This window comes from Osmerus eperlanus, chromosome 1, assembly GCF_963692335.1.
Source record: "Osmerus eperlanus chromosome 1, fOsmEpe2.1, whole genome shotgun sequence".
In the NCBI taxonomy this organism is placed as follows: Eukaryota; Metazoa; Chordata; class Actinopteri; order Osmeriformes; family Osmeridae; genus Osmerus; species Osmerus eperlanus.
This window is the reverse complement of record NC_085018.1, coordinates 12,201,384-12,225,310: the sequence shown is the minus strand read 5'-3', so window position 1 is coordinate 12,225,310 and position 23,927 is coordinate 12,201,384. Positions and strand designations below refer to the sequence as shown.

Below are 23,927 nucleotides of genomic sequence, written 5' to 3'. Positions count from 1 at the left end.
TTGTTACCAACAATTAATGTCACAATGCAAATATCATACAGCCATTACTTTTATTAGAGGATGGATAAACAGATGGCATGTAAGTGTAGTAAATGTGGGTTATTTCCCCAGAAACACAAGGCATTTCCAGTACATACAAACCATGGAGCAGTCGTTAAACACGTACATTGCAGTGATGTATGGTTCTGTATCTGCATTTGAACATTGAGAACACCAAACCAAAACGCCAGACGAGGAGAAGTCCCAGTTCTACAGAAGCACTGCAGTAAAGACTGAACTATGCATTATATTTACATCCTTTTTGTTATATACACACATCGTAAGTCGGTCCAAACAACCATTTGGGAAGAAGGCAAATCCATGTAAAATATAAGACCAGGTTCTTTGAGTCCACTGTATAATTGTATCAGAATCCATGGATAAGCCATGGTACCAATTTATCTTCAGTTGACAACAAGTCTAAGCCACCTATGTAATCCTATTAGAGAGCCAGCATCTCACTCACACGGCTCACAGACTTCCATCACCAAAGTGGCCTTGACTGAACCCAAACGTTTTGACCCGGCAGGCTTCAGTGTTCAAATACATCTTATGTTGGCCAAACCCCTTTCATTCATAGTCACTTCTCCATATTGAGCCATTCACTGCTCTATACCAATTTGTCTTTTCTGTCAAAATTGGTAAATTGATATATAAAACTAGGGACACTGGGAAAACTCTACAGCTCCTAACCGGGAACAGAAAAAGGTCAAAATCTCAATTCTTCCAGCGATTTCCTTTTCAGACCTAAGCCCTGTAGGCCTAAGGTGGGGGTAAGGAGGATCCGGTGGCTGGTGCGGCCTGTCCCACGGTGTGGTGGATGACTTGGTGGTCCCAGCCCACAGTGGTGAGGGAGTCTGAGCCCCCAGGGAGCCAGCACACACCGCGGACAAAGTCCTGGTGGGAGCCGTCCCTGAAGCTGCGACAGGAAGAAGATAAAACAACCCCAGAATAGTGGTGAATGACGGGGGTATTTGTACGGGATCACTGGCTGTCGGAAAGTAAGGGCGTCGTTTGGATGAAACTTACATTTCTTTGAGCTCCGAGTTCATCACAGCCAAAAAGCAGTCATCACTGATGGAGGCCAGCATAGGGACGCTGAGGAAGAAGAGGTTGTGTGGTCGGTTATTTCAGACTAATCTGCGGTTCATGCCACGAAAGGGCATAGACGGTCAATTTGACCGTTTGATCCCTGTGAGCCTGTGTCTGAGGTTTTACTCATCTGTGTGAGTGGAGCAGAGCAGAGCCAGTGTGTACCTGTGTGAGGAGAAGGCTAAACCAGAGACTCTGCGACTGTGGGAACTCAGCATCTGGCCCGGCTCCGTTCCCTGAAAGTCCCTCATTGTCACTCTTCCCAACTCATCACCTGGGGCATAACACAGTATGGGACAGCAAGGGTAAGGTTGACAATTGGGCACTGGGGCACCATGGGTATTGTAGTTCATTCCGTAGTTGGTCCTTACCATAGGCAATGGTGTTCCTGTTGTGAGGATGCCAGGCCACCGAGGTAGGGCAACAGCTGGGGGATTCGATATCTGGGATCAGATCAAACCAATCAAGTTTTTAAAAAAAAAACTAGAGGAACTATTCAAGCTAACACATTATGGATGGAACACACTGGATTTGTCTTTGTTTACCTAATCTATTGGCTGGTTTGGTAGGTTTCCTACGGTCCCATAGTAACAGCCTCCCATCCTGGGGGAGCAGAAAGCAGACTTCAGTGAGAACCGGGAAAAACCCTCATGACTGATACTAGTTGGAACATAAGGGATCTACATGTGTTTAATAAAATCTCTGAAAATAACCAACCCATACAAGGCCACATCAATCCAGATGCACGCCACTGTTCACAGCCTAGTACCTGCTCTTACCTCGCCACAGGAGAGGAATAAGGAGTCATCTGCTGGGCTGCAGGACACACAGGACACTGGCATCGAGTGGCCTGGGTGAAGGTAAAGCAACTTCAGCTTATACTAGACAGGTGGCTGACAGACGTGATCGCCACAAACTGACTGCCACAATGAATAACTGGACGGCACAAAGGACACTCGGACTAGAATATGTGTTGCCTCACCGCTGTATGTGCTGACCACCGCCTCCTGACTGAGGTCCCAGACCTTGATCCTGCAATAGAGAGAAATCGGAGAGGCATGAGAAAACGTTTATCGAAAAAAAAACGTCTGCACATAATACTGGGTTGTAATGACATTGAATCTGTATGGGTGGGGTGGCGTGTACGAACTTGCAGTCCATGCTGCCACTGACGGCGTGGCTTGCATCAGTGGTTGAGCTCACGCTGGTTACAATGTGGTCATGCTCATGTTTGCTGAACCGGTTTACCAACAAGCGTTCATCCTCAGTCAACTCCCAAAGCTCCACAGCACCTGCATTCGCAACATTGTTCACACTGAAAAATCTCCATCGATTGCAAGTGATGGCATTCTCTATGGTTTTATAATGGAGTGGATCAGATCAGAAAAGCAAAACATTTGCCTGCTCACCAGAGTCAGATCCAACAAGAACGCCTTTCTCAGAAACCCACTTGGCCTCTGTAACCCCAGCCTCTGTCTGGACACCAGCCTTGCAAAAACCTTCATTTGGAGACTGTTTTGGGTCACTGTAGACCCAAATAGACCCCAGCCAACATCTGCCAGTCAGGCTCGAGGCCCCGAGGAGCAGCGTACCGTCTAGGGATAAAGAGGAAACGGACCGCGAGTTAATCCTCGATTGATACTAAACGCTACAATTTACTGGATCAAACGGATGGAAAAGTTAGTAGCTGTGCGCGCCCTGCTGGTGACGTCTTGTTTGACAAGCCGAATCTCAACGTCCAAAGCATGGTTATTTAATTTTCTCATCATACCGAAAACAATGACATTTGAACAAAACATTTGCCTAATTGACCCTGAGTGGCGGAGTTAGTTCTGGCAGCGCGTCACGTCAACAGCCGAGGTCAAAGTTTTTTTTGCTCCCTACCTTCTAACTAATTGAATGTACTTGTGCTATGCTAGCTATGATCCAACACAGAATTTTCCTTTAGATCGCCACGCCACCAATAACAAACTTATTTCCATAAATGGCTAATCAACACGAGTGTCTTGAAGAACTTGGTGAAGAGATACAAACCCAGATAGTCGTCTGGGCTTGCTAACTAGTACACGTTACTAACACCACGTGCAAGGCTACATACAAATACTAGCTAACTGTTGCATTTCTTACCTGCCCTATATTGCGCAGAGTCCAGATGCTTCTCCATGCACGCCGGTGCATTAGGGGGTGCATTCCATCGGTTTTCCTTGATCATTCTGGTACTAATAAATTTGAATATGTGCAAAGAAATTCTATACTTGCTCAGTGCTGTGGTTGTGTGGCTGTCGCAATTAACCTTAATAGGAAGAAAAAATGAATTGTGCGTGTTCCAATGCAGCAACGAAACAGCCACGTGAAACTCGAACTTCCGCTTCCAGGTTTCGTGCGCGCTTGAGAAAAATCATCACTACTTGAACTGTATTAGCCCATCAAAGTATACTATTACTTTATTGGCTGTATGTACACTGATGTAACAAAAACACCTTCTTTTCTAATGATTGAAACCATACATATTGCATGAAAAAACTATTTAATTTGACATTGAACTTTTGTTTTTTTTGTGTGCATTTTAACCATTTTCTCAAACAAAGAATGCCAACAAAACTCAGTCACTTAAAGCTATTTTCCACTAACCTATTCTTATTCACAGTGAAAAATGATAGCAATAATGATAATTATCATTAATTATCAGTGGACACAAGTAGTGAAATATGAAATATTAATTAAGATTTTGTACAATGCTGGTCTGCAGTGCAGTTGCGTTTGTGCAGAGAAAAATGTGTGTGCAAGTCAACAGCAATTAGATTTTAAATTCTTCAATTATTTTCAAAATAGAAGTTTGAGACAGTATTGCTGAAGTAGAGTTTTTGAGGCTTTGCTCATTATTATAAATCACCGCACACTGTCAGTGTATACCATATTGTACATATTATAAGTATACTTTACTATAATTTGTCGTACGTTTTTTAAATGAAAACAACACTTGATTATGCAACGATAAGTAAATGTTGTAAATTCATGCTGCTAAGTCTTTTATTGTGAAATTGTTGTGTTTACGGATACGGAAGTGACTTTCTGTGTCGTATATTATTGTTAAATTTGTATTTATCTTTCTGATATCAACCAGCCTTCTCAAATCGTATAAAATAATTTAAGATATAAAAGGTACACTCTTGTTTAGCAAACAGGGATCAATTCCCTCAACCGTGGTGTGTATTTATCAATTTAGTGTTTTGACTGTCTTTGTTTACCTATCAGTTTTCTTAGGCTGCTGATGCTGGGGCTATAGTTAGCTTGCTTACTGCTTTATAAACGGTTACTACGCTAGCTAGTTAGTAACCTGTCTGGAAACGCCAGGATGCTGAGCCTGTGGCGTTGAAGCTGGCGGTTGTGGAAACCGCCCCAAATCGCAAATAAGCCGCACTTGAATGTCTTTTCAAATTCATTTTATTTTTTTATAATGAAAGTGAGGATGACGTTGAAAAGAAAATTAATATAGCCAATAATATGATTAATACAGTCCCTGGCTGAAGTGAATATGATGGCTATGTGCATGGCCATTGAGTTCCGAACCATAACTGAAGTAGGTCTGTTGATCAATTATGGTGAATCTTTATAAACATTAGCCTCTTCGCAGGTGTTTTAGTCATGGCCTCCAAACGGAGAAGGGCTACGTCCCCCTCCAGTAGTGTGAGCGGAGGGGACTTTGACGACGGCCAGCCTTCATCCTTAGTGACTTCAGTGGGACGAAAAAGGAGAAGAACTTCAAACATTCCTACGGTGGATCCCGTAGGTTCTTTCAGTTACTAAGCTTCTTAAGTAAAAGTAGTCGTGTCATTTATAGAAGGTCAACCTTATGTTTTGCATAATTTGTGTTCTCACAGAATGAACAGTATGTTATCTAGTATTGTTATGTAATTTGAATGCTTGTGAACAGATTGCTGTCTGCCACGAACTGTACAACACAATAAGAGACTATAAGGATGACCAGGGTCGGATGTTATGTGAGCTATTCATACGAGCGCCTAAGAGAAGGTACAGAAGGGATATTATTTCATATATAATTTCTATTGTTTCTTCGTCATTTTAAAACAACATTTGACCTGTTGCTCTCCACAGAAATCAGCCTGACTACTACCACGTTGTGTCCCAGCCCATCGACATGATGAAGCTCCAGCAGAAGCTGAAGATGGAGGAGTACGATGATGTGGAGCAGCTTACTGCTGACTTCCAGCTCCTCTTCAACAACGCAAAGACATATTACAAGGTACACGCAATTGTGAAGGGACTGACTCGTAGGTAGCCAACAAAACAGTGTAATAACAACATGTAACACCATTTTCAAACAATGCACTGATGTTTGCCTGTGAGTGACAGTTCCAGAGAAATCACTTTTTCTTGGTCTTGAACAAACAGTCGGGAGTTTATGATGTGTCCTATTCCTGCAGCCTGAGACTCCTGAGTACAGGGCGGCTTGTAAGCTGTGGGACCTCTACCTGCGCACCAAGAACGAGTTTGTCCAGCGAGGGGATTATGATGAAGAAGAGGAAGATGGAGACGATGCACAAGAGCACCCGGGAGGTTCAAATGAGGATGAGGTGATCGTTGGATCTGGGACAAACGGGACTGAAGCCGAGTTTGGAGCTGGAGCAGCTTAAGTTGAGTGTAATTGTGTTTTACCCGCAGAACGCCCCCACGTGCCTGAAAGAGGTACTGGAGCAGCTGCTTGATGCTGTGGTGTCCTACACAGAGCCCGCAGGACGACTCGTCAGCGAGCTCTTCCACAAACTGCCCTCAAAAGTAGTAAGAACCATTCTTCTCACTCCTACTTTAATCTGCATGTTTGACTGAGCTTCCTCTCAAGTTTTGATGAGTGTTCTGCTTACGACAGCAATACCCAGACTATTATGCCATTATAAAGGATCCAATAGACCTGAAAATCATCGCCCAGAGGATTCAGGTTTGTTTCCGTGAATAATTACTTGTATTTTACCACACATTGATTTAGTTAACTGTGAAAATTGGATCAAAGTCCTTGAAGCCTGAAGTGATCAGACACAGGCACATTTTATTTCAAACGTGTTTATGAACTAATCGCTTACATAGTTGCTGTTTCTCAGATGGGCCTCTACAGAAGTGTTAACGCCATGGGGAAAGACATAGATCTCCTGGTAAAGAACGCCAAAACATACAATGAGCCTGGGTCGCAAGTTTTCAAGGTAAGCTTGTGTGATTGGTAAGAAGTCTTTAATAAGAACATCATTCTTGATTGATGCTACTTTAGGTCAAACTGATAATTATATTTATCATATATTTCAGGATGCCAATAATATAAAAAAGATTTTTGCTCAACGAAAGGCTGAGATGGAGCATGCAGAACCAGTCAAATCCAGCATTCGCATCAGGTAGACTCATAGTGTGAATATTAAAGGACATGACCTTACACCGAATCCTTCCACCATCTGTAACATCTGTGTGTGTGTCAGGAACAGAAGGTCTACCCAGGGAGACCGTCTCTCAGCCATTACCATGGCTCTTCAGTATGAGAGTGATGAGGATGGGATACTTTCTGGTAGGTCTCATTTGTTTGTCCTCGTTTCTTTACAATGGAAATTGCCATTGGATCGTCATTGGAAGAAAATCTTTTCTCAGATGACATATCTTTCTGGTCTGTCTGTGACTTCCTCAGGGTCTGTTCACTATGACGAGGTGGAGTCTGAAGCAGAGAGCCTTCACTCCAACATAGACATAGCTAACCCCATTTTTCAGCTGTACGAAGCCGTGCGCGGAGCCCGCAACAGCCAGGGCCAGCTTATCTCAGAGCCCTTCCTCCAGCTGCCCTCCAGAAAGGACTACCCTGACTACTACCAGCAGATCAGCCAGCCCACCTGCCTGCTCCAGATCAGGTAGGGCCACTCTCATCTGTCCGGACTGGTATGGATCAATATGGATAAGTTATGGTTTTATAGGCATGTTAGTATCTATCAGATGAATAAATCGTTAAATCAGGTGAGGTTAAATATGTACAAATTCTGATTGCCCCATATTGTTATTGCCTATAATTGCACTACCACATGGATTGTACAGGACATATCTCTATCTCCTCCTTTTCCACATGTGAGAGCCCCTTCTTGCCCCACAGGAACAAGATGAAGAACAGCGAGTACGAGAGCGTGGAGCACATAGACACGGACCTCTCCCTGATGTTTGAGAACGCCAAACGTTACAACGTGCCCCATTCCTCCATCTACAAGCGAGCGCTTAAACTACAGCACATTCAGCAGGTCAGTCGTGGTTCTGGACTCCTGAAATGGGTGGAGAAGGGTGGAAAAACAGCTCAGCTGTACTGTACTCAGAGAGTTTTATATTTGTGTGTGTGTGTCGACTTGTCCTTTAGCTGAAGAGAAAGGAACTGTTAGGGAGAGAGGATGATGACGGTGACAGCATGCTCTCCTGCACCATGTCCGACACCAGCAGCACCAAGAGGAAGAGGTATGTACCCATGACGACGGCACGATCATCCGTCAGGACAACCTGAGAACCTCACACCTCCCATATCACTTCCAGCCACAAGAAGAACACCAAGAAGAACCGCATGAAGACGCTCTACTCCTCTGTGATCGAAGCCCGAGAGATGGGCACCGGCAGGAGGCTGTGTGACCTCTTCATGGTCAAGCCCTCCAAGAAGGACTACCCCGACTACTACAAGATCATCCTGGAGCCCATGGACCTGAGGATCATCGACCACAACATTCGCTCAGACAAGTACCTGAGCGAGGATTCCATGGTGGAGGACCTGAAGCTCATGTTCCGCAACGCACGGCACTACAACGAGGAGGGCTCCCAGGTGAGCGGTCCAATCGGAACACAAGCCGGCAAATTAGGTTAAGTTTATTTTGTCTGTGATAAGAGTGATAGAGGTCCTCACAGTACATTGAAGGACTATAACCAACAGTCTTTGGACCCCAGTGCTCCTGTCCACTGATGTTGGTCTTGGTTCAGGTGTACAACGACGCAGACATCCTGGAGAAGTTACTGAAGGATAAGTGGAGAGAACTGGGCCCCCTGCTGGATGAGGATGATATGATCTCGCCCAAACTTAAAATCAGTATGTTGCTGTTTGTTATTCATGTATTATCCATTTATCCATTCATGTCTTTGCAGCCTCTACATACTGGATGTACCGCGTTATATGTTGATTGAAGGTATCTGAAAGGCATGAGTGTTGAGACACACACACACACACACACGGCCTACGTTTCCCCTTGTCTTCCAGGAAAGAGCAGCCTCACCTTAAAGAAGTCCAAGTACCTGACCCCTCTGCAGCAGAAGCTCAGCGAGCTCTACGAGGCCGTCAAGAACTTTACCGACAAGCGCGGACGTCGCCTCAGCACCATCTTCCTGCGCCTGCCGTCGCGGGCCGAGCTGCCCGACTACTACCTGGCCATCAAGAAGCCGGTGGACATGGAGAAGGTCAAGAGCCACATGCTGGCGAACAAGTACCAGGACGTGGACGCGCTGGTGGAAGACCTGGTCCTGATGTTCAACAACGCCTGCACCTACAACGAGCCCGAGTCGCTCATCTACCGCGACGCCCTGGTGCTCCACCGGGTGCTGCTGGAGACGCGGCGGGATCTGGAGGGCGGCGAGGACGCCCACGTGCCCGACGTGGCCCGCCTCATCCAGGAGCTCGTCCGCAGCCTCTTCGTCTCCGTGCTCGGCCATCAGGACGACGAGGGCCGTTGCTATAGCGATTCGCTGGCCGAGATCCCGGCCGCGGATCCCGCCAGCCCCGACAAGCCGGCTCTCAACTTTGAGATCATCAGGGCCAACGTGGACCGAGGGCGCTACAAGAGGCTGGACGTGTTCCAGGATCACATGTTTGAGGTGCTGGAGAAGGCCAGACGCATGCACCGGTATGGGGATGTAATTTTCTTTCGTGGTATTCTTGGTTAATATAGTCAAAAAGAACGAAAGTTGAGAAACAAAAATGTCTGTTCTGAGTTTAGGTTTGTGAAAAGCCTGGTGTTGATGTCTTCTGCCCCGCCCATAGGACGGACTCTGAGATCTTCGAGGACGCCGTGGAGCTGCAGCAGTTCTTCATCCGCATCCGAGATGAGCTGTGCAAGAACGGGGAGATCCTGCTGTCGCCCGCCCTCAGCTACACCTCCAAACACCTGCACGGCGACGTGGAGAAGGAGAAGAAGGAGAAGCTGCCCAAGGAGATGGAGGAGGACAAGGTCAAGAGAGAGGAGGAGAAAAAAGGTATGCCGTCTATTCTTTTTCTTTTCTTTTTATTTAACCTTTATTTGACCAGGCAGGCAGAATCATTCGTCTCCTAGAACATCCTAAATGAAGTGACTTCACGTGTGATGCAGAAATCAAACTGGTTTGAATGATAACCATCCTAAATAATGTCCTAATACAGACTGCAGAATACTTGATGTGACAGTATAGTGGTGTGGATCCCCACAGAGGCGGAGAAGCGCGGGGAGCCTGCAGCCGGACCGTGGCAGTCAGGCCTGCAGCGCACCTACAGCCAGGACTGCAGCTTCAAGGACAGCATGTACCACGTGGGAGACTATGTCTATGTGGAGCCTGCGGAGCCCAACCTCCAGCCTCACATCGTCTGCATCGAGCGCCTGTGGCAGGACGACGCAGGTCGGCTCCCTCCCGGCTCACCGATCCTCAGGCAGCCGTGTTATGCTAATGCTAGCGTAGCTCGTTTAAGAGCTCTTTGGTTGTTTAACTGGCTAGCTACGATGCTATCCCCCTAGACCGTCCTAGAACCTCACCCTAGACCTGTATGAGTGTCTGTCATACAGCCGTAGCTACTAGCTATACTGATATCATCCTGGTTTCAGAGCAGTATGTGCTTTAGTTGGCCAGCTATGATTGTTGCTATTGCTTATCACATCGTGTTTCCAATGTCACAGGTGAGAAATGGCTTTATGGTTGCTGGTTCTACAGACCAAATGAAACATTCCATCTTGCTACGCGCAAGTTCTTGGAGAAGGAGGTCTTCAAAAGTGACTACTACAACAAAGTTCCTGTCAACAAAATTCTGGGCAAATGTGTGGTCATGTTTGTGAAGGTAAGGCATTTGTCAAATTCTGTCATTCTGAGGTGCCTGCCACAGAAAATCAGAAAATCCTAGTTTGATGTTAAACATTCTGGTAACTTTCAGGAGTACTTCAAACTTCACCCCGACGGCTTCAGAGCTGAAGACGTGTACGTATGTGAATCCCGTTACTCCGCCAAAACTAAGTCCTTCAAAAAGATCAAGATGTGGACCATGCCTGTGAGCTCTGTGAGGTTTGTCCCTCGTGACATCCCGTTGCCTGTAGTTCGTGTTGCCTCTATGTTTGCCCCAAAACATGAAGATGAGAAGCCTTCTGAGATAGCAGAGGAGGGCAAGAGTGCAGATGCGGTCGTGGATAAGGTGAGTTCCATTTGGAGTAAGATTCATAGATTCATAGATTAATTGTGCTCAATCCAGAAAAAATATTCTAACGCCAGGGAAACGGGACAGAAAAAGTGTATGTATAGTACAAACGAGTAAAGATTGTATGTGTGTATATATGTATACTATATATTTATTATGTAAATATTTGTGCATGATTAAGCATGTGTACTACTTAGTTCACTTATTCTTATTGAATGTTCTACTGTTGATGAATAACCTGAAGTGAATATGTGTGATTGGTTGTGCAGGAGAGGGAGGATGTGTCCATGGACATGACCAATGGGGAGCCAGGCTGCCAGTACTACGAGCAACTGTGCTACAACGACTCCTGGCTCAAAGTGGGAGACTGCGTCTACATACGCTCCCATGGACTAGTGCGCCACCGTGTGGGCAGGTAATGTCAATACACATTGTTTGCTAGGAAAAAGGTCAGAACAAGAACATTGGTTTCAAACCCTATGGCTGTTTCTCTTGAGCAGGATCGAGAAGATGTGGTTGCGGGATGGGTCAGCCTACTTCTTTGGGCCCATCTTCATCCACCCAGAGGAGACGGAACATGAGCCCACCAAGATGTTCTATAAGAAGGAAGTGTTCCTTAGCAACCTGGAGGAGGCGTGTCCCATGACCTGTATCATAGGTAGAGTCCCACGCTTTGGGGATGATGTATATCTGCAATTTGATTTATTTTTTTATTTCCTGTCTCTTTCTATACATAATGTACTGTATATACACAGTGGTAATACTGTATATATTCATTCAAAACAATGATGTCCACACTCGACTCTATCTAAACCTCACAGGAAAGTGTGCAGTGTCCTCCTTCAAGGACTACCTGTCGTGCCGGCCGACTGAAGTCCCCGAGGAGGACGTGCTGCTCTGTGAGAGCCGCTACATCGAGACGGAGAAGCAGATGAAGAAGTTCAAGGGCCTGAAGCGCTTCTCCCTCTCTGGGAAAGTGGTGGAGGATGAGATCTACTATTTTCGGTGAGAAGCGTCACGGTGATGAGGGGTCATCATTTGGGGAGGTCGGAAATTGTGTGTGTTTCAAATGACTCGAATTACTAACTGACTGATTCAAAATGGCATGTCATTTCTATTATTATTATAATTGTTGAAAGATTATTTCTCAGGTGTAAACCTCGACTTCACTCTCTCCCCCGATCCGCCCCGACAGGAAGTTGATCGTGCCCCAGAAGGAGCCGTCTCCTCTGCTGGACAGGAAGATCGAGGAGCTGGAGGCCAAGTTTGCCGACATGACGGACGAGGAGCTGGAAGACCTGGGGGAGGACGAGGGGGACCTGGGGGACACGTCCCTGCCCCACATCCAGACCCCACTGTCCAGCGAGATGGACATCATGCCCTACACACCTCCGCAGGTCAGTGGAGTAGGATACTGTACGCATTCTGTTCAACCCATATCACTTCAGACCATATTGCAGCCCATACTCAGTCTAGTTAGTTGGGGTGTGTTGCAAAATAAGTGTTTTGTTTCAGCAGGCTGATGCTAGTTTAATATACTGCGGTTCTCTCGAAGGATCTTTGACTACTAACCACTAAAAACTCTTGTGAGGAATATGTCATTTCGTTTGGTAGTGTTGATGGACTTTCCGCTCCGCAATCATCCATTGTGTCCAATTGTCTGTCATGTGGTTGCCGCCGGTGTCTGGTTCCAGTCTACCCCTAAGTCCATGAAAGGCTTGTCCAAGAAGGAGGGCTCCAAGAGGAAGATCAACATGAGCGGCTACATCCTGTTCAGCAGTGAGATGCGAGCAGTCATCAAGGCCCGCCATCCGGACTTCTCCTTCGGGGAGCTGAGTCGCCTCGTGGGGACGGAGTGGAGGAACCTGGAGGCTCCCAAGAAGGCCGAGTACGAGGGTGAGAGCCGGACGGGTTGGGGTTTGGTGTAGAGCAGTGGTTCTCAAACTATGGTACGCGGAGGAATCTCAGAAATATAAAAAACTATGATATCATTGAAATGTGATTTAAAATTAGTTTTGCCTTCCCTATAATGTTTTGGTTTCGAAACAAAAATAAATGTTGGCACGCGCTACTACCTCACTGTTCCCGGGTAGGGGCGCATGCAAACATCCACGATAGTTACTATGTGAACTGTGTGTAGCTCAATAGGGTAGGCTTACGCTACTGTATTTTAACGTCGGTCATAATGGTGGTACTTGGAGAGTCAAATATTTTCTGAGGTGGTACGGGGTGTAAAAAGTTTGAGAACCACTGTTCTAGAGCTTCAGACGGGATTTCCTTTCAGGAATTTCCTGCTTTATGATACATTGTTTATACACCGTTTGACTTAAGCCATGTTCAACCAATGAAAGGCCTTTACATCTCCGGATAACACATTCGGTCGGTCTGTCGGTCGGTCAGTAAGCGTGGTGTTTTTTTGCAGAGCGGGCAGGCAAAGTAGCGGAGCAGCAGGAGCGAGAGAGGGCAGCCCAGCAGCAGGCTTCCCCAAGAGCAGGTACCCCAGTAGGGGCGCTGATGGGGGTGGTGCCCCCCCCGACCCCCATGGGGATGCTTAATCCCGGCATGACGCCTGTGTCAGGTAACCCCTCGCAGACGAGGACGCTGGAATAAGAAGCTCAACTGCTAGCATGCCCTTTTAATTTGCTCCCGCCTCCTCCACCTTCGACTCCGTGTAATCCTCTTATGTCTGTGCACCGCCCCCGTCTCATGACTTAAGCATTTGACGTTGTCTGGCGTCATCGTGATAGCTGCTTGTGGATATTAAGACGTACTTGTAAACTACGTGCATGATCACGTTTCCTCATCTCTGTGTAATTGCTTTCAGCCGATTGTATTGTCTGTGTTGTCTGCTTGTAGCGCTAAATATAGACATGAATGCATGCTGTCTAACTACTGCATGAGTTCTGTCACTGTAGTTGCATGGTTAACTTGTTGCATCACGGCCCGCTCCTCTTCTGATAAAGGCATGATGGGTGCATACAGGCCCCACGTGATGCCCCTGCAGTGCCATGGTAACGGCATGGTACTTGGCATGCCACCGCATCACATGGGGGCGCTTGTTTTACCTCACCATCTCCTGCCGCCGGGGATGCCCACGTTCCCTTGCATGCCATACCAGGGTAAGCGCAACGTTACCCTCGGCCGCCGGCCCGCCCGACAGCCCATGCAGTTGCTTCCTTTCTGCCACTCTTAATTTGCTGGAGGGGCTACCTGTACAGTGGGCTGAGGTCCCTCGGTGACGAGGTCACAGTGGTTCACCTGAGGCCCAGCTTTATCGTTAGCTTGCTGATATGATGTCTTTGGGAATTCAATGTTTCTCTCTATGACACAATGCAACAGCTTCGCTGTATCTAACCCTAAGAGACTTCTGACAAACTTAGCCATTCAGTGTAGATCATTGGTATGGAGAGGATTTCCAAATGCCCATGCGACCCCACTCTTAAATCTAATCTTGGTCATTAGCATTCTGACTTGTCTAATTAGAGAATTTCGACTGCCCAATCCCACGAGAAGGGTAGAGGCTTATGCTAAGAAGTCTATGTAACTGTCTATGCTGGATGCCTCCCAACAGGTGTCAATGTCATGGCTGGGGCTCCTGGAGCGGGGAATCCCTATGGAGGACAGGTAATCTCTGAGTTACTCCGATGATGCATCCCAATGGTGTTAAACAGTACCTGGGGAAAGACAAACGATGACTACTATGAGTTTGAGTATCACTGCTAATGGCAGCTCTGTGTCTTCAGATGGGCATGGTCGGTGCAGGCCAGCAGTCCCCACCACCATACCCAGGACAGGGCCAGGTGGGCCAGCCAGCCATCCAGCAGCCCTCCACACCCATGTTTGTGTCCCCACCACCCAAACCCCAGCGCCTTCTGCACTCAGAGGCCTACCTGAAGTACATCGAAGGACTTAAAGCAGACTCCTCCACCATCAGCAAATGGGACCAAACCCTCTCCGGTAAGTTTTCCTCCGTGACAGGGATCTTAGTCCCTAGAAAATCTAGCTAAAAGGGGGATCTTCTTGTCTAACGTGAGTACATTATGGATGTTTGTTTCCCCCGACATGCATGTGTGTATTAGATTGCTGAGATGGGGGACATGGTAGTATGTATTTGTGTATGAATCATGTGTTGTGTGTGTGCACGCTTGAGTAGCTCGGAAGAAAGACGTCCGCCTGACTAGAGAGCAGGAGAGCCGACTGCCGTCACACTGGCTAAAGAGCAAGGGCGCCCACAACACGATGGCAGATGCACTGTGGCGACTCCGAGACCTGATGCTGCGGGACACCCTGAACATCCGCCAGACCTACAACCTGTAGATCGATACCTCTGCACCCGAGCCTCCTCGCCTTACACTGTCAGACAGGAAAGGTTGAAAGCTCGCAAAAAATAAAAGCGTCATTGAATGTTTATTGTGTTATGTCAGTGAGTGTTGTTGTTATGGCACAAAAAAAAGATGTTTGGATTTGTTTAAATGTTCAAAAAAGTGTTTGAAGTTTGTTCAAGCTGTTTCGTATTTGTATTTTAAATGTATTGTTCCAAGTGCATTATTGTATGGATAGTTAATGAACAGTGTTTTCATACAAAATTACTAGAATAGACAGCATCTTGGATTACATTTCATTGTGTTTTGTTGTACTTTAGGTCTATTAGAATTCAAAATCTAACCGAATTCAAGATCTAGCATCCGACAGAAAAGGCATTTATCACAATTTCAAGTTCTATTTTCATAAATATTGATGAACGTTTGTTGATTAATAAAATCCCAGTGTGCATTTGGGGCGTGTCTGGAATGGCTCGTTTGACATGTTGTGCACATGCGCATTGCTCAGACCGCGCAGTTGCTTGAGACTTTTGAAAGCTAGCAAAAAGGAGGCTGTCAGGTAGCTAGTGGACCATACACGCCGGCGAAATACTTTTTTGGGGACGCAATAAGCTTGAAAGGGTAAGAAGTCATTTTATGAAGTTGTATGTCAGTTATATCTGCAAACGAGATAGCTTTATGACTGGTCCGCTAGCTTAAGAGCTAGCTAGTCAAAACCATGACATAATGCAACTCATGTCTCACGAGGATGTCTAGTTGTGGGTAGCTTGCTTGCTAATATTAGCTACTTGGATATATATTTTTTTAACATTAGCTACTTGGCTCAGTCAAAGTAGGCTATTAGCTAACTAGGTCAATAGCTGGAATAATACACTGTAACTAAACAAAACTGATTCTATATAGTTAGCCATCCCTGGGAAAACGAGTGCGAGCATGCAAGCATGTTAAGCCAACTCTTGGCACTCACAGTTCAGGTTTTAATTAGCATAACTAGCTTTATGGCTGGCCAGCTAACGTAACGGCGTTAGGCCAACTTTATGCAATGTTGTGCAGATGAGTTGGTAAATCTATTATAATATTTAAAATCTTCTTAATCCATGTGACCTAGTAAACATTCATAACGATCATTTGAAAGCTATAGTAGGCTAAATGTACCTGGTTAGCCCTACCAGCTAGCTACTAGCTTGCTTTTTTCGAACAAGCATCATCATGGTGTATCCTTACTGACTCAGTAGCCCATCGCCTCAGCTTTTGTAAATGCAACGAAAAAACTGTTGTTTCACTGTTGGATCACTCTCTAGAATAGTTTGTTTATATCGACTTCATGTGTGTCTTTGTGTAGATAAATATTTCTTATCTATTTTCTCCAGTGCACCATGGAGCTGAATGATATAAACCTTCAAACTCTCACAGAGTTTCTCCGCAAGACTCTGGACCCAGATCCAGCAGTACGACGTCCTGGTATGAAGAATGTCTACGATTACATGTTTCCTACTAAACAATACAAGCTCGGTCAATCTATCAAATCAAGCCCTGCTGTTTTATTGCTCGTTAATGTATCCTATTTCACAGCAGATAGTCTACTTGCGCCTTCAAACACTGTATTCCTTTGTTCTCTTCACCAGCTGAGAAGTTCCTGGAGTCTGTTGAGGGAAGCCAGAACTATCCCATCTTACTTCTCACCTTGCTAGAGAAGTCTCAGGACAATGTGATCAGGGTCTGTGCAGCAGTCACCTTCAAGAATTACATCAAAAGGAACTGGCGCATAGTGAGTGTGGACTTGGTGGTGTTTTGAGTGAAATGGACATGGTCTGGATCTTATTATGAGAAATGTTTACCAGTCCTAAGATTGCTTACATTTCCCCCCCCCCGAGGTTGAGGATGAACCAAACAAAATCTCGGATCCAGATCGAACCACCATCAAGGCCAACATTGTCAATCTGATGTTGAGCAGCCCTGAACAGATTCAGAAACAGGTATGTTAACCATGCTCTCATCCACCCTCCGATGAAACAAAGCAGACCTGTGGAGTTGTGAAGTCTGGCGCTAGCTTCTATTCTGAGTTTGATCGTCGTCTAATGATCAGTTCACAAACAATATGGAGACGAAGACATCATTCATTGACCACGCATGCGCTGGCTGCTCTGTCTGTGCAGTTGAGCGATGCCATCAGCATCATCGGCAGAGAGGACTTCCCTCAGAAGTGGCCTGACCTCCTGACCGAAATGGTCACTCGCTTCCAGAGCGGAGACTTCCACATTATCAATGGTGTCCTCCGCACCGCACACTCGCTCTTCAAGAGGTGAGTCTCCCGGATTGTTCAATGGCAACGGTCACTTTGCTCCCATCAGTTGGAGGAAATGATGTTGTGTGTCTTCTGCTCCGTCAGGTATCGCCACGAGTTCAAGTCCAATGAGCTGTGGCTGGAGATCAAGCTGGTGCTGGACACGTTTGCCCTACCTCTGACGGAACTGTTCAAGGTAAAGTGCCTCAGATACTTCCTAATTGAATGAACCACCTGTTCGAGGACCTTTTGTAGCTCTCATTTCTAATCTAATTGAAATGTATTTCTTTTTAAAATAATGAAATGAAAAATAAACTGTGTAGTGGTTTGTTATACATAAAATATATATATTTATATATTTTACATTCCAGGCCACCATTGAGCTGTGTCAGACCCACGCTACAGACGTCAACGCTTTGAAGGTCCTCTTTTCCTCCCTCACGCTCATCTCCAAACTCTTTTACAGCCTTAACTTCCAGGTGCGTCTCTCTATTCTCGGCTCTCTCTCCATCTCGACACAGCCGCAGGTCATAGTGATTGCATGTTGAAACACTGGGGTCAAAACGTCTTTCTCCACACACCACTAGGACCTTCCAGAGTTCTTTGAGGACAACATGGAGACCTGGATGTCCAATTTCCACAACTTGCTGACCTTGGACAACAAGCTGTTACAAACAGAAGTGAGTGACGTCACCACAGTATGCGATGAATGGCGTCGGTGTAAGAGTACAGTGGGGTTTGGCGAATGAGCGCCGCGGCGCGAGTCTGACTTGTCTGGCGGCCATCTTCCTCCCCAGGATGAAGAAGAGGCGGGGCTTCTGGAGCTGCTGAAGTCTCAGATCTGTGACAACGCTGCGCTGTACGCTCAGAAGTACGACGAGGAGTTCCAGCCGTACCTGCCTCGCTTCGTCACGGCCATCTGGAACCTTCTGGTGTCCACGGGGCAGGAGGTCAAATATGACTTGGTGAGACCACAGACCGTGTCACGTGTGTGTGTGTGTGTGTGTGTAGGTGGTGGTAATCCTTGCTAATACACGTTGCCCATCTTGGTTTTCAGCTTGTGAGCAATGCCATCCAATTCCTGGCATCTGTGTGTGAGAGACCCCACTACAAGCATCTTTTTGAAGACCAAAACACACTTACCAGCATCTGTGAGAAGGTCATTGTGCCCAACATGGAGTTCAGAAGTGAGTCTGAATCTTCTTCAAGGAATGAATTAAATTGAGAAAAAGTTGAAAAACGAGTGATTTTTAAAACACAACCCTTGACCCTACTTATGAGCTTCTGTGGTGTCAGTTGATGATCGCACCTGCAACCGACCGTGTCTTGTCATCCTTCCCCAGGTGCTGACGAGGAGGCCTTCGAGGACAACTCGGAGGAGTACATCAGGAGGGATCTAGAAGGATCAGGTAACTCCCCCCCCACTTGGCCTCCACTTGTCCTCGTACCACCTCCCTTTCTGCTGCAGCCGTGTCGCTCCAGTCTTCAGTCACTATGACCCGCCCTGCCGTGCAGGCGTTGCCCGGTAACGCGCTCCTGCCTCCCTCCTCCGCAGACATCGACACCCGGCGCAGGGCAGCGTGTGACCTGGTGCGGGGCCTGTGCAAGTTCTTCGAGGGCCCCGTCACGGCCATCTTCTCCGGCTACGTCAACTCCATGCTGGGAGAGTACGCCAAGAACCCCGGGGCGAACTGGAAGCACAAAGACGCCGCCATCTACCTTGTCACCTCTCTGGCCTCCAAGGCCCAGACGCAGAAGGTAGGAGGGGGCGTTAAACAGGGGCTATGTACAGAGATTCGTGTTATGGGAGGGAGGGGGGGAGATTCATTCATTCATCGTATACCATTTGTCTTTTTTCAGCACGGCATAACGCAAGCGAATGAGTTGGTGAATCTCACCGAATTCTTTGTGAACCACATCCTCACCGACCTGAAGTCCCCCAACGGTAAGGGCGCGCGCGGTCACCTGAAACGCGTGTGTTGAACGGCGGATTGCTTTCTCCTGCCCCCGACTCCCTAACCCAACGGCAACTCGCCTCTCCCTTCAGTGAACGAGTTCCCGGTGTTGAAGGCGGACGCCATCAAGTACGTCATGATCTTCAGAAGTCAGGTACTCGTGCTTTAACCAAACGGAACCACCTCTCTCTCTCTGTCTCTCTGTCTCTCTGTCTCTCTGTCTCTGTCTCTCTGTCTCTCTCTCTCACGCCCGGCTTCCTTCCTCCCTCTGCACCACTGGTTAGATGCTCATGGTATTTCGTTGTCTCTGTTCTCTGAGCAATGCCAATACAGTTGAGTCGAATCGGATCCTCTGCTCTCCTCCAGCTCCCCAAGGAGCAGCTGCTTCAGGCCGTCCCCCTGCTGGTGGCCCACCTGCAGGCAGAGAGCACGGTGGAGCACACCTACGCCGCCCACGCCCTGGAGAGGCTCTTCACCATGAGGGGCCCCAACAACTCCACACTGTTAGTAGCTCCCGCCAAAGGCCCCGCGGACGTCGAGATCTATCACTGTTTATTACTCATCCGTTTGGATGGGTTGGCTTTTTACCGTGTTCTGTCTCGACAACCCCGGCCTGTAGAATCGGGAAACGTGACTCATGAGATTTGGAGTATGGGTGTTTGTAATTGGATCTATGTCATGGTCTCCTCCTGTCTCCGTAGTATCACTGCTGCCGAGATGGCCCCGTTCACAGAGCAGCTGCTCAACCACCTGTTCAAGTCCTTGGCTCTTCCTGGCTCCGCCGAGAACGAATACATCATGAAAGGCACGCGGCTCTGCTGTTACATTTACCATGGCTCCCTCTCCCGTCTCGGGGCTCCCAAAAAGGAAACTTTGGGGTCGGAGAGTGTGTGTCTGTGATGACGAGCTCTTTCCTGACGCTCCCCTGTCTCTCCTTGCTCTCCTCTAGCCATCATGAGGAGCTTCTCCCTCCTGCAGGAAGCCATCGTTCCCTATGTCCCCACCCTGATTGGCCAGCTCACTCACAAGCTCCTTCTAGTCAGCAAGGTAGGCCACGCCTCTCGTCCGTGACTCACCGCAGGGGCCGGCCTTCTACACCCAGCTGCACTGTGTAGGCTGGTGTGGAGGGAAGAGCTCTCGTTTTCTAAGGGGTTCTTTAGTGAGACGGGTCATACACAGAGATGTCATACACAACGCTTTCTTTTCAATGGTACTTTACTGTAATATTTCAAAGTTATACTAAGAACAAAATAACAGTAAAATGCTTAGTTGGTAAAACAATTTCCAAAGAGTAAACAGTAACAAAGGTGTAAAGGTGAACATGACTAGACCTACTGACCTTGTGACTAAATAGTGGATTGATTACATATTCATATATGATTATCAATCAGTGTGTAACTGATTCTATTTTGCACATCCTAGATAAGCATAGATCAAACATCAACTTGAGTCAAACCTCTTCTCTTCTGCAACACTTTTTGTTTCCAGAACCCCAGCAAGCCTCACTTCAACCACTACCTGTTCGAGTCGCTGTGCCTGTCCGTCAGGATCACCTGCAAGGCCAACCCTGCCACCGTGAGCAGCTTTGAGGAGGCCCTCTTCCCTGTCTTCACCGAGATCCTCCAGAGTGATGTCCAGGGTATAGGCAGCCTTGCACCCCCCAGATCTTCGCTCTCCTAAACAGGATGTTGAATATTGTTCACATGTGTAATCATTCTTGATACGATGTCAATTAGTGTTTGTTCCCGTGTCTCCCCTCCTCCCCCTGCAGAGTTTGTGCCCTACGTGTTCCAGGTGATGTCCCTGCTCCTGGAGATCCACTCCAACTCCATCCCCGAGTCCTACATGGCCCTGTTCCCCCACCTGCTGCAGCCCGTCCTGTGGGAGCGAACGGGCAACATCCCCCCTCTGGTGCGCCTGCTCCAGGCCTACCTCCAGAAGGGAGGCGCCACCATCGCCAACTCTGCCGCGGACAAAATAGTACGTTGACACGAGGTCGTGGCGAGGGATGTTGTTTGAGGAAGTAGCGCGGAAGGAAGTGAACTAGAGACGGTTCGACATGCCCACTCCTTTTGTAGCTGTACTATATTTTCAGAAGTAGAAATGTGAGGTTGAGCTGTTGTCTTGTCCCTACAGCCCGGTCTGCTCGGAGTGTTCCAGAAGCTGATTGCCTCCAAGGCCAACGACCACCAAGGTTTCTACCTGCTCAACAGCATCATCGAACACATGCCAACGTGAGTCGATAAAAATGTTGGTCTGGGATGTGATATTCAATTCTAATTTTCCGAACTGTGGATTTTGGGTTCGATTATTTTTTTTTAATATGTGGGCTTTTGGGTTATGTGCTATGTTGTCTTTTGTGTGTCTCCCAGGGAGTCCATTACTCAGTACAGGAAGCAGATCTTCATCCTGCTGTTCCAAAGGCTGCAGGGCTCCAAGACCACCAAGTTCATCAAGAGTGAGTCCCGGCTCCCGGCGTCGCATCCCCTCTCCACATCACGTGCCTTTTCATACCTTACAGACATGCCTCACAGGCCCGTTTGGCTACTATTAATATCTAGGAATTTGAATTGTCCCACATGGCTGCTGTCTGATCTCCCCCGCAGGTTTCCTTGTCTTCATCAACCTGTACTGTGTCAAGTACGGAGCCATCGCTCTGCAGGAGATATTCGACAGCATCCAGCCAAAGTGAGCGTCTGTGTGTGGCCCTACTGGTGCACTTCTCTCCCTGGCAGGATTCAGGCCTTTTCCGTCATTGATTCGCAAAACACGCTAGTCTGTAACAAACTGAGAATGAATGCTAAAGTTGCATGGGAGCTCCTATGACACTTTTAGATTTAGCATGCTTTATTCCCTGGTGACTGATGATATAGTAACCAACCACACTTATATAAGCTAGCTAACTATCACAGGAATAGATTGCAGTAAGCTATATTTCTGTATGACCAAGCTGACTGCAGTGGTAAAAACCGCTACCTCCGAACCAGCTCGCTGGGGCTGAATGGTCCACACTGCTCCAGAGCTCTTAATGACTAGAGCTTTCCCTACCAGGATGTTTGGCATGGTGCTGGAGAAGATCGTCATTCCTGAGGTGCAGAAGGTGTCTGGGCCAGTGGAGAAGAAGATCTGTGCTGTGGGCATCACCAAGGTCCTGACGGAGTGCCCCGCCATGATGGACACCGAGTACACCAAGCTCTGGTGAGGAACAGACCTGGACACACACACACACGTCACTGTTTTGGATGTGTCTGATTAACGGATAAACCTTCCCGCTCTCCAGGACCCCGCTCCTCCAGGCTCTGATTGGTCTGTTCGAGCTCCCAGAGGATGACAGCATCCCCGACGACGAGCACTTCATTGACATCGAGGACACGCCCGGTTACCAGACGGCCTTCTCCCAGCTCGCCTTCGCTGGCAAGAAGGAGCATGACCCCATAGGAGAGGCTGTCAGCAACCCCAAGATCCTGCTGGCCCAGTCCCTCTACAAGCTATCCACAGCCTGCCCTGGACGGGTAAGTCTGGGGGGGAGAGAGGGGGCTAGGGGTGTGATTAGTACAGACACGGCCTAGGTAGCTCACAAACACACAACAACAAAGTCGTGCTGATGTGCACACGGTGTAAATGAGGCTCGTCTTAATACGTCCGTCTACTCGCTCACTGAAAAGGGGGGGTTTTCAGGATGCATTTGCCCCAGCGTGCAGGGATACTGCAGATGGGCCTTGTCGTGGTGTGTGGAGGCCTGTCGTGGTGTGTCGAGGCGTGTGGTTGTGTGTGGAGGCGTGTCGTAGTGTGTGGAGGCGTGTCGTAGTGTGTGGAGGCGTGTGGTGGTGTGTGGAGGCGTGTGGTGGTGGTGTGTGGAGGCGTGTCGTGGTGTGTGGAGGCGTGGCCTCTGGATAGTAAGCGAGCCTGTTGTCTCCTGCCAGGTTCCCTCCATGCTGAGCACCAGTCTGAACTCGGAGGCGCTCCAATACCTCCAGGGCTACCTGCAGGCTGCCACCGTGCAGCTGGTCTAACGCCGGCCTTCCTGACGGTCGCCGCCACTTCTTTTCAAGACCAGGGTGCACTGCACAGGAAGTGTGCAGCTTGTGACTCCATTGCGGTGCCACATTGGGACTGGGACTGACTACTACAGACCTGAGTGAACGAAAGACTGACCAAACCCCCTCATGATGGACACCCAAACTGTGTGCCCGACGGGCTCATCTAGTACTTATTGGGATTTTAAAGGGTTTTAAGTGGACTATCAAAACGGAAAGAAGCGGATCTAAAGTTTACCTTATCGAGCTCCTCATTGAACGACACTTTTTTTCTTTGTGATGGGATGGTGTGTTTTTCCACCCATAAAATAAATGCTTGCTGTGGTAAAGGCAAGTTGTTTGAGGCTGGCTTCATTAGCACGATTTCAAACATCATGTTTGGTAGGACTTGTATATCTGCAAGTCTATTACCATGACGCTATCCAAAATGAACAGTGACAGTATTCGGGGACATAGACTGACCTAACAACCATCACCAATATAGCTGCTGCCTCAGTTTACCTGGTGGTGACACAAGCCTCTTCAGCAGAATCAAAGCAGAAGTGTTTCCTTCCTTTGTCCTTGTTTTTCAACCGTTTGAACTTCTTGGTCTTTACAGCTATGGAAGCTTGTAGTTGTTGCTTCACCCAATACACAACGCTCAGTTTTTTGTTGTTGTTGCATGTTCTTGTAGTGTTTTTTTTTGTCTGGTCTTAGTTTCTGCACTGTCTACGAATGTGAATAAAAAGAGGCACTTGTATACGATCTGTGTGTTTT

At 47.5% G+C, this 23,927-nt stretch overlaps 3 protein-coding genes across 3 annotated transcripts; 2 read left to right on the top strand and 1 right to left on the bottom strand.

The window, feature by feature from the left end:
• Positions 1-31: 31 nt before the first annotated feature.
• On the bottom strand, positions 32-3,512 carry wdr77 (WD repeat domain 77). Its single transcript, XM_062460431.1, has 10 exons — positions 3,259-3,512; positions 2,541-2,726; positions 2,282-2,423; positions 2,114-2,163; positions 1,911-1,981; positions 1,677-1,734; positions 1,503-1,574; positions 1,297-1,405; positions 1,069-1,137; positions 32-958 (listed from the first exon to the last, which is right to left on the bottom strand). The coding sequence occupies exons 1-10, from the start codon at positions 3,341-3,343 to the stop codon at positions 802-804; spliced, it is 999 nt and encodes a 332-aa protein (XP_062316415.1). The 5' UTR covers positions 3,344-3,512; the 3' UTR covers positions 32-801.
• Positions 3,513-4,220: 708 nt separating this feature from the next.
• On the top strand, positions 4,221-14,985 carry pbrm1 (polybromo 1). The gene is made up of 30 exons (XM_062460393.1): positions 4,221-4,337; positions 4,766-4,917; positions 5,066-5,163; positions 5,248-5,395; positions 5,577-5,726; positions 5,815-5,931; positions 6,020-6,088; positions 6,249-6,347; positions 6,448-6,533; positions 6,615-6,700; positions 6,818-7,034; positions 7,271-7,412; positions 7,526-7,620; positions 7,696-7,975; positions 8,131-8,236; positions 8,405-9,044; positions 9,182-9,393; positions 9,604-9,789; positions 10,065-10,222; positions 10,316-10,570; positions 10,843-10,988; positions 11,074-11,231; positions 11,395-11,578; positions 11,769-11,970; positions 12,268-12,469; positions 12,996-13,151; positions 13,537-13,692; positions 14,145-14,197; positions 14,317-14,530; positions 14,727-14,985. The coding sequence occupies exons 2-30, from the start codon at positions 4,777-4,779 to the stop codon at positions 14,888-14,890; spliced, it is 4,920 nt and encodes a 1,639-aa protein (XP_062316377.1). The 5' UTR covers positions 4,221-4,337; positions 4,766-4,776; the 3' UTR covers positions 14,891-14,985.
• Positions 14,986-15,380: 395 nt separating this feature from the next.
• Positions 15,381-23,915, top strand: cse1l (CSE1 chromosome segregation 1-like (yeast)). The gene is made up of 25 exons (XM_062460403.1): positions 15,381-15,516; positions 16,266-16,356; positions 16,521-16,663; positions 16,770-16,871; positions 17,052-17,197; positions 17,285-17,375; positions 17,551-17,658; positions 17,767-17,859; positions 17,977-18,144; positions 18,237-18,366; positions 18,523-18,588; positions 18,735-18,937; positions 19,040-19,124; positions 19,227-19,288; positions 19,501-19,637; positions 19,836-19,939; positions 20,084-20,181; positions 20,623-20,773; positions 20,906-21,114; positions 21,271-21,368; positions 21,507-21,592; positions 21,741-21,822; positions 22,186-22,332; positions 22,415-22,646; positions 23,058-23,915. Exons 2-25 carry the CDS (start codon positions 16,272-16,274, stop codon positions 23,145-23,147), a joined length of 2,916 nt encoding a protein of 971 aa, XP_062316387.1. The 5' UTR covers positions 15,381-15,516; positions 16,266-16,271; the 3' UTR covers positions 23,148-23,915.
• The last annotated feature ends 12 nt before the right edge of the window (positions 23,916-23,927 follow it).

Excerpts from the sequence above, each read along its gene's own strand:
- wdr77 (XM_062460431.1), bottom strand. The coding sequence starts at position 3,343 with ATGATCAAGGAAAACCGATGGAATGCACCCCCTAATGCACCGGCGTGC. Across the intron at positions 1,406-1,502 it reads CAGGAACACCATTGCCTATG|GTGATGAGTTGGGAAGAGTG; the intron begins GTAAGGACCAAC and ends GTTATGCCCCAG. Across the intron at positions 959-1,068 it reads AACTCGGAGCTCAAAGAAAT|CTTCAGGGACGGCTCCCACC; the intron begins GTAAGTTTCATC and ends TTCCTGTCGCAG.
- pbrm1 (XM_062460393.1), top strand. The coding sequence starts at position 4,777 with ATGGCCTCCAAACGGAGAAGGGCTACGTCCCCCTCCAGTAGTGTGAGC. Across the intron at positions 7,976-8,130 it reads ACAACGAGGAGGGCTCCCAG|GTGTACAACGACGCAGACAT; the intron begins GTGAGCGGTCCA and ends GTCTTGGTTCAG. Across the intron at positions 14,531-14,726 it reads ATGGGACCAAACCCTCTCCG|CTCGGAAGAAAGACGTCCGC; the intron begins GTAAGTTTTCCT and ends ACGCTTGAGTAG.
- cse1l (XM_062460403.1), top strand. The coding sequence starts at position 16,272 with ATGGAGCTGAATGATATAAACCTTCAAACTCTCACAGAGTTTCTCCGC. Across the intron at positions 18,367-18,522 it reads GCCCAACATGGAGTTCAGAA|GTGCTGACGAGGAGGCCTTC; the intron begins GTGAGTCTGAAT and ends ATCCTTCCCCAG. Across the intron at positions 18,938-19,039 it reads CCAAGGCCCAGACGCAGAAG|CACGGCATAACGCAAGCGAA; the intron begins GTAGGAGGGGGC and ends GTCTTTTTTCAG.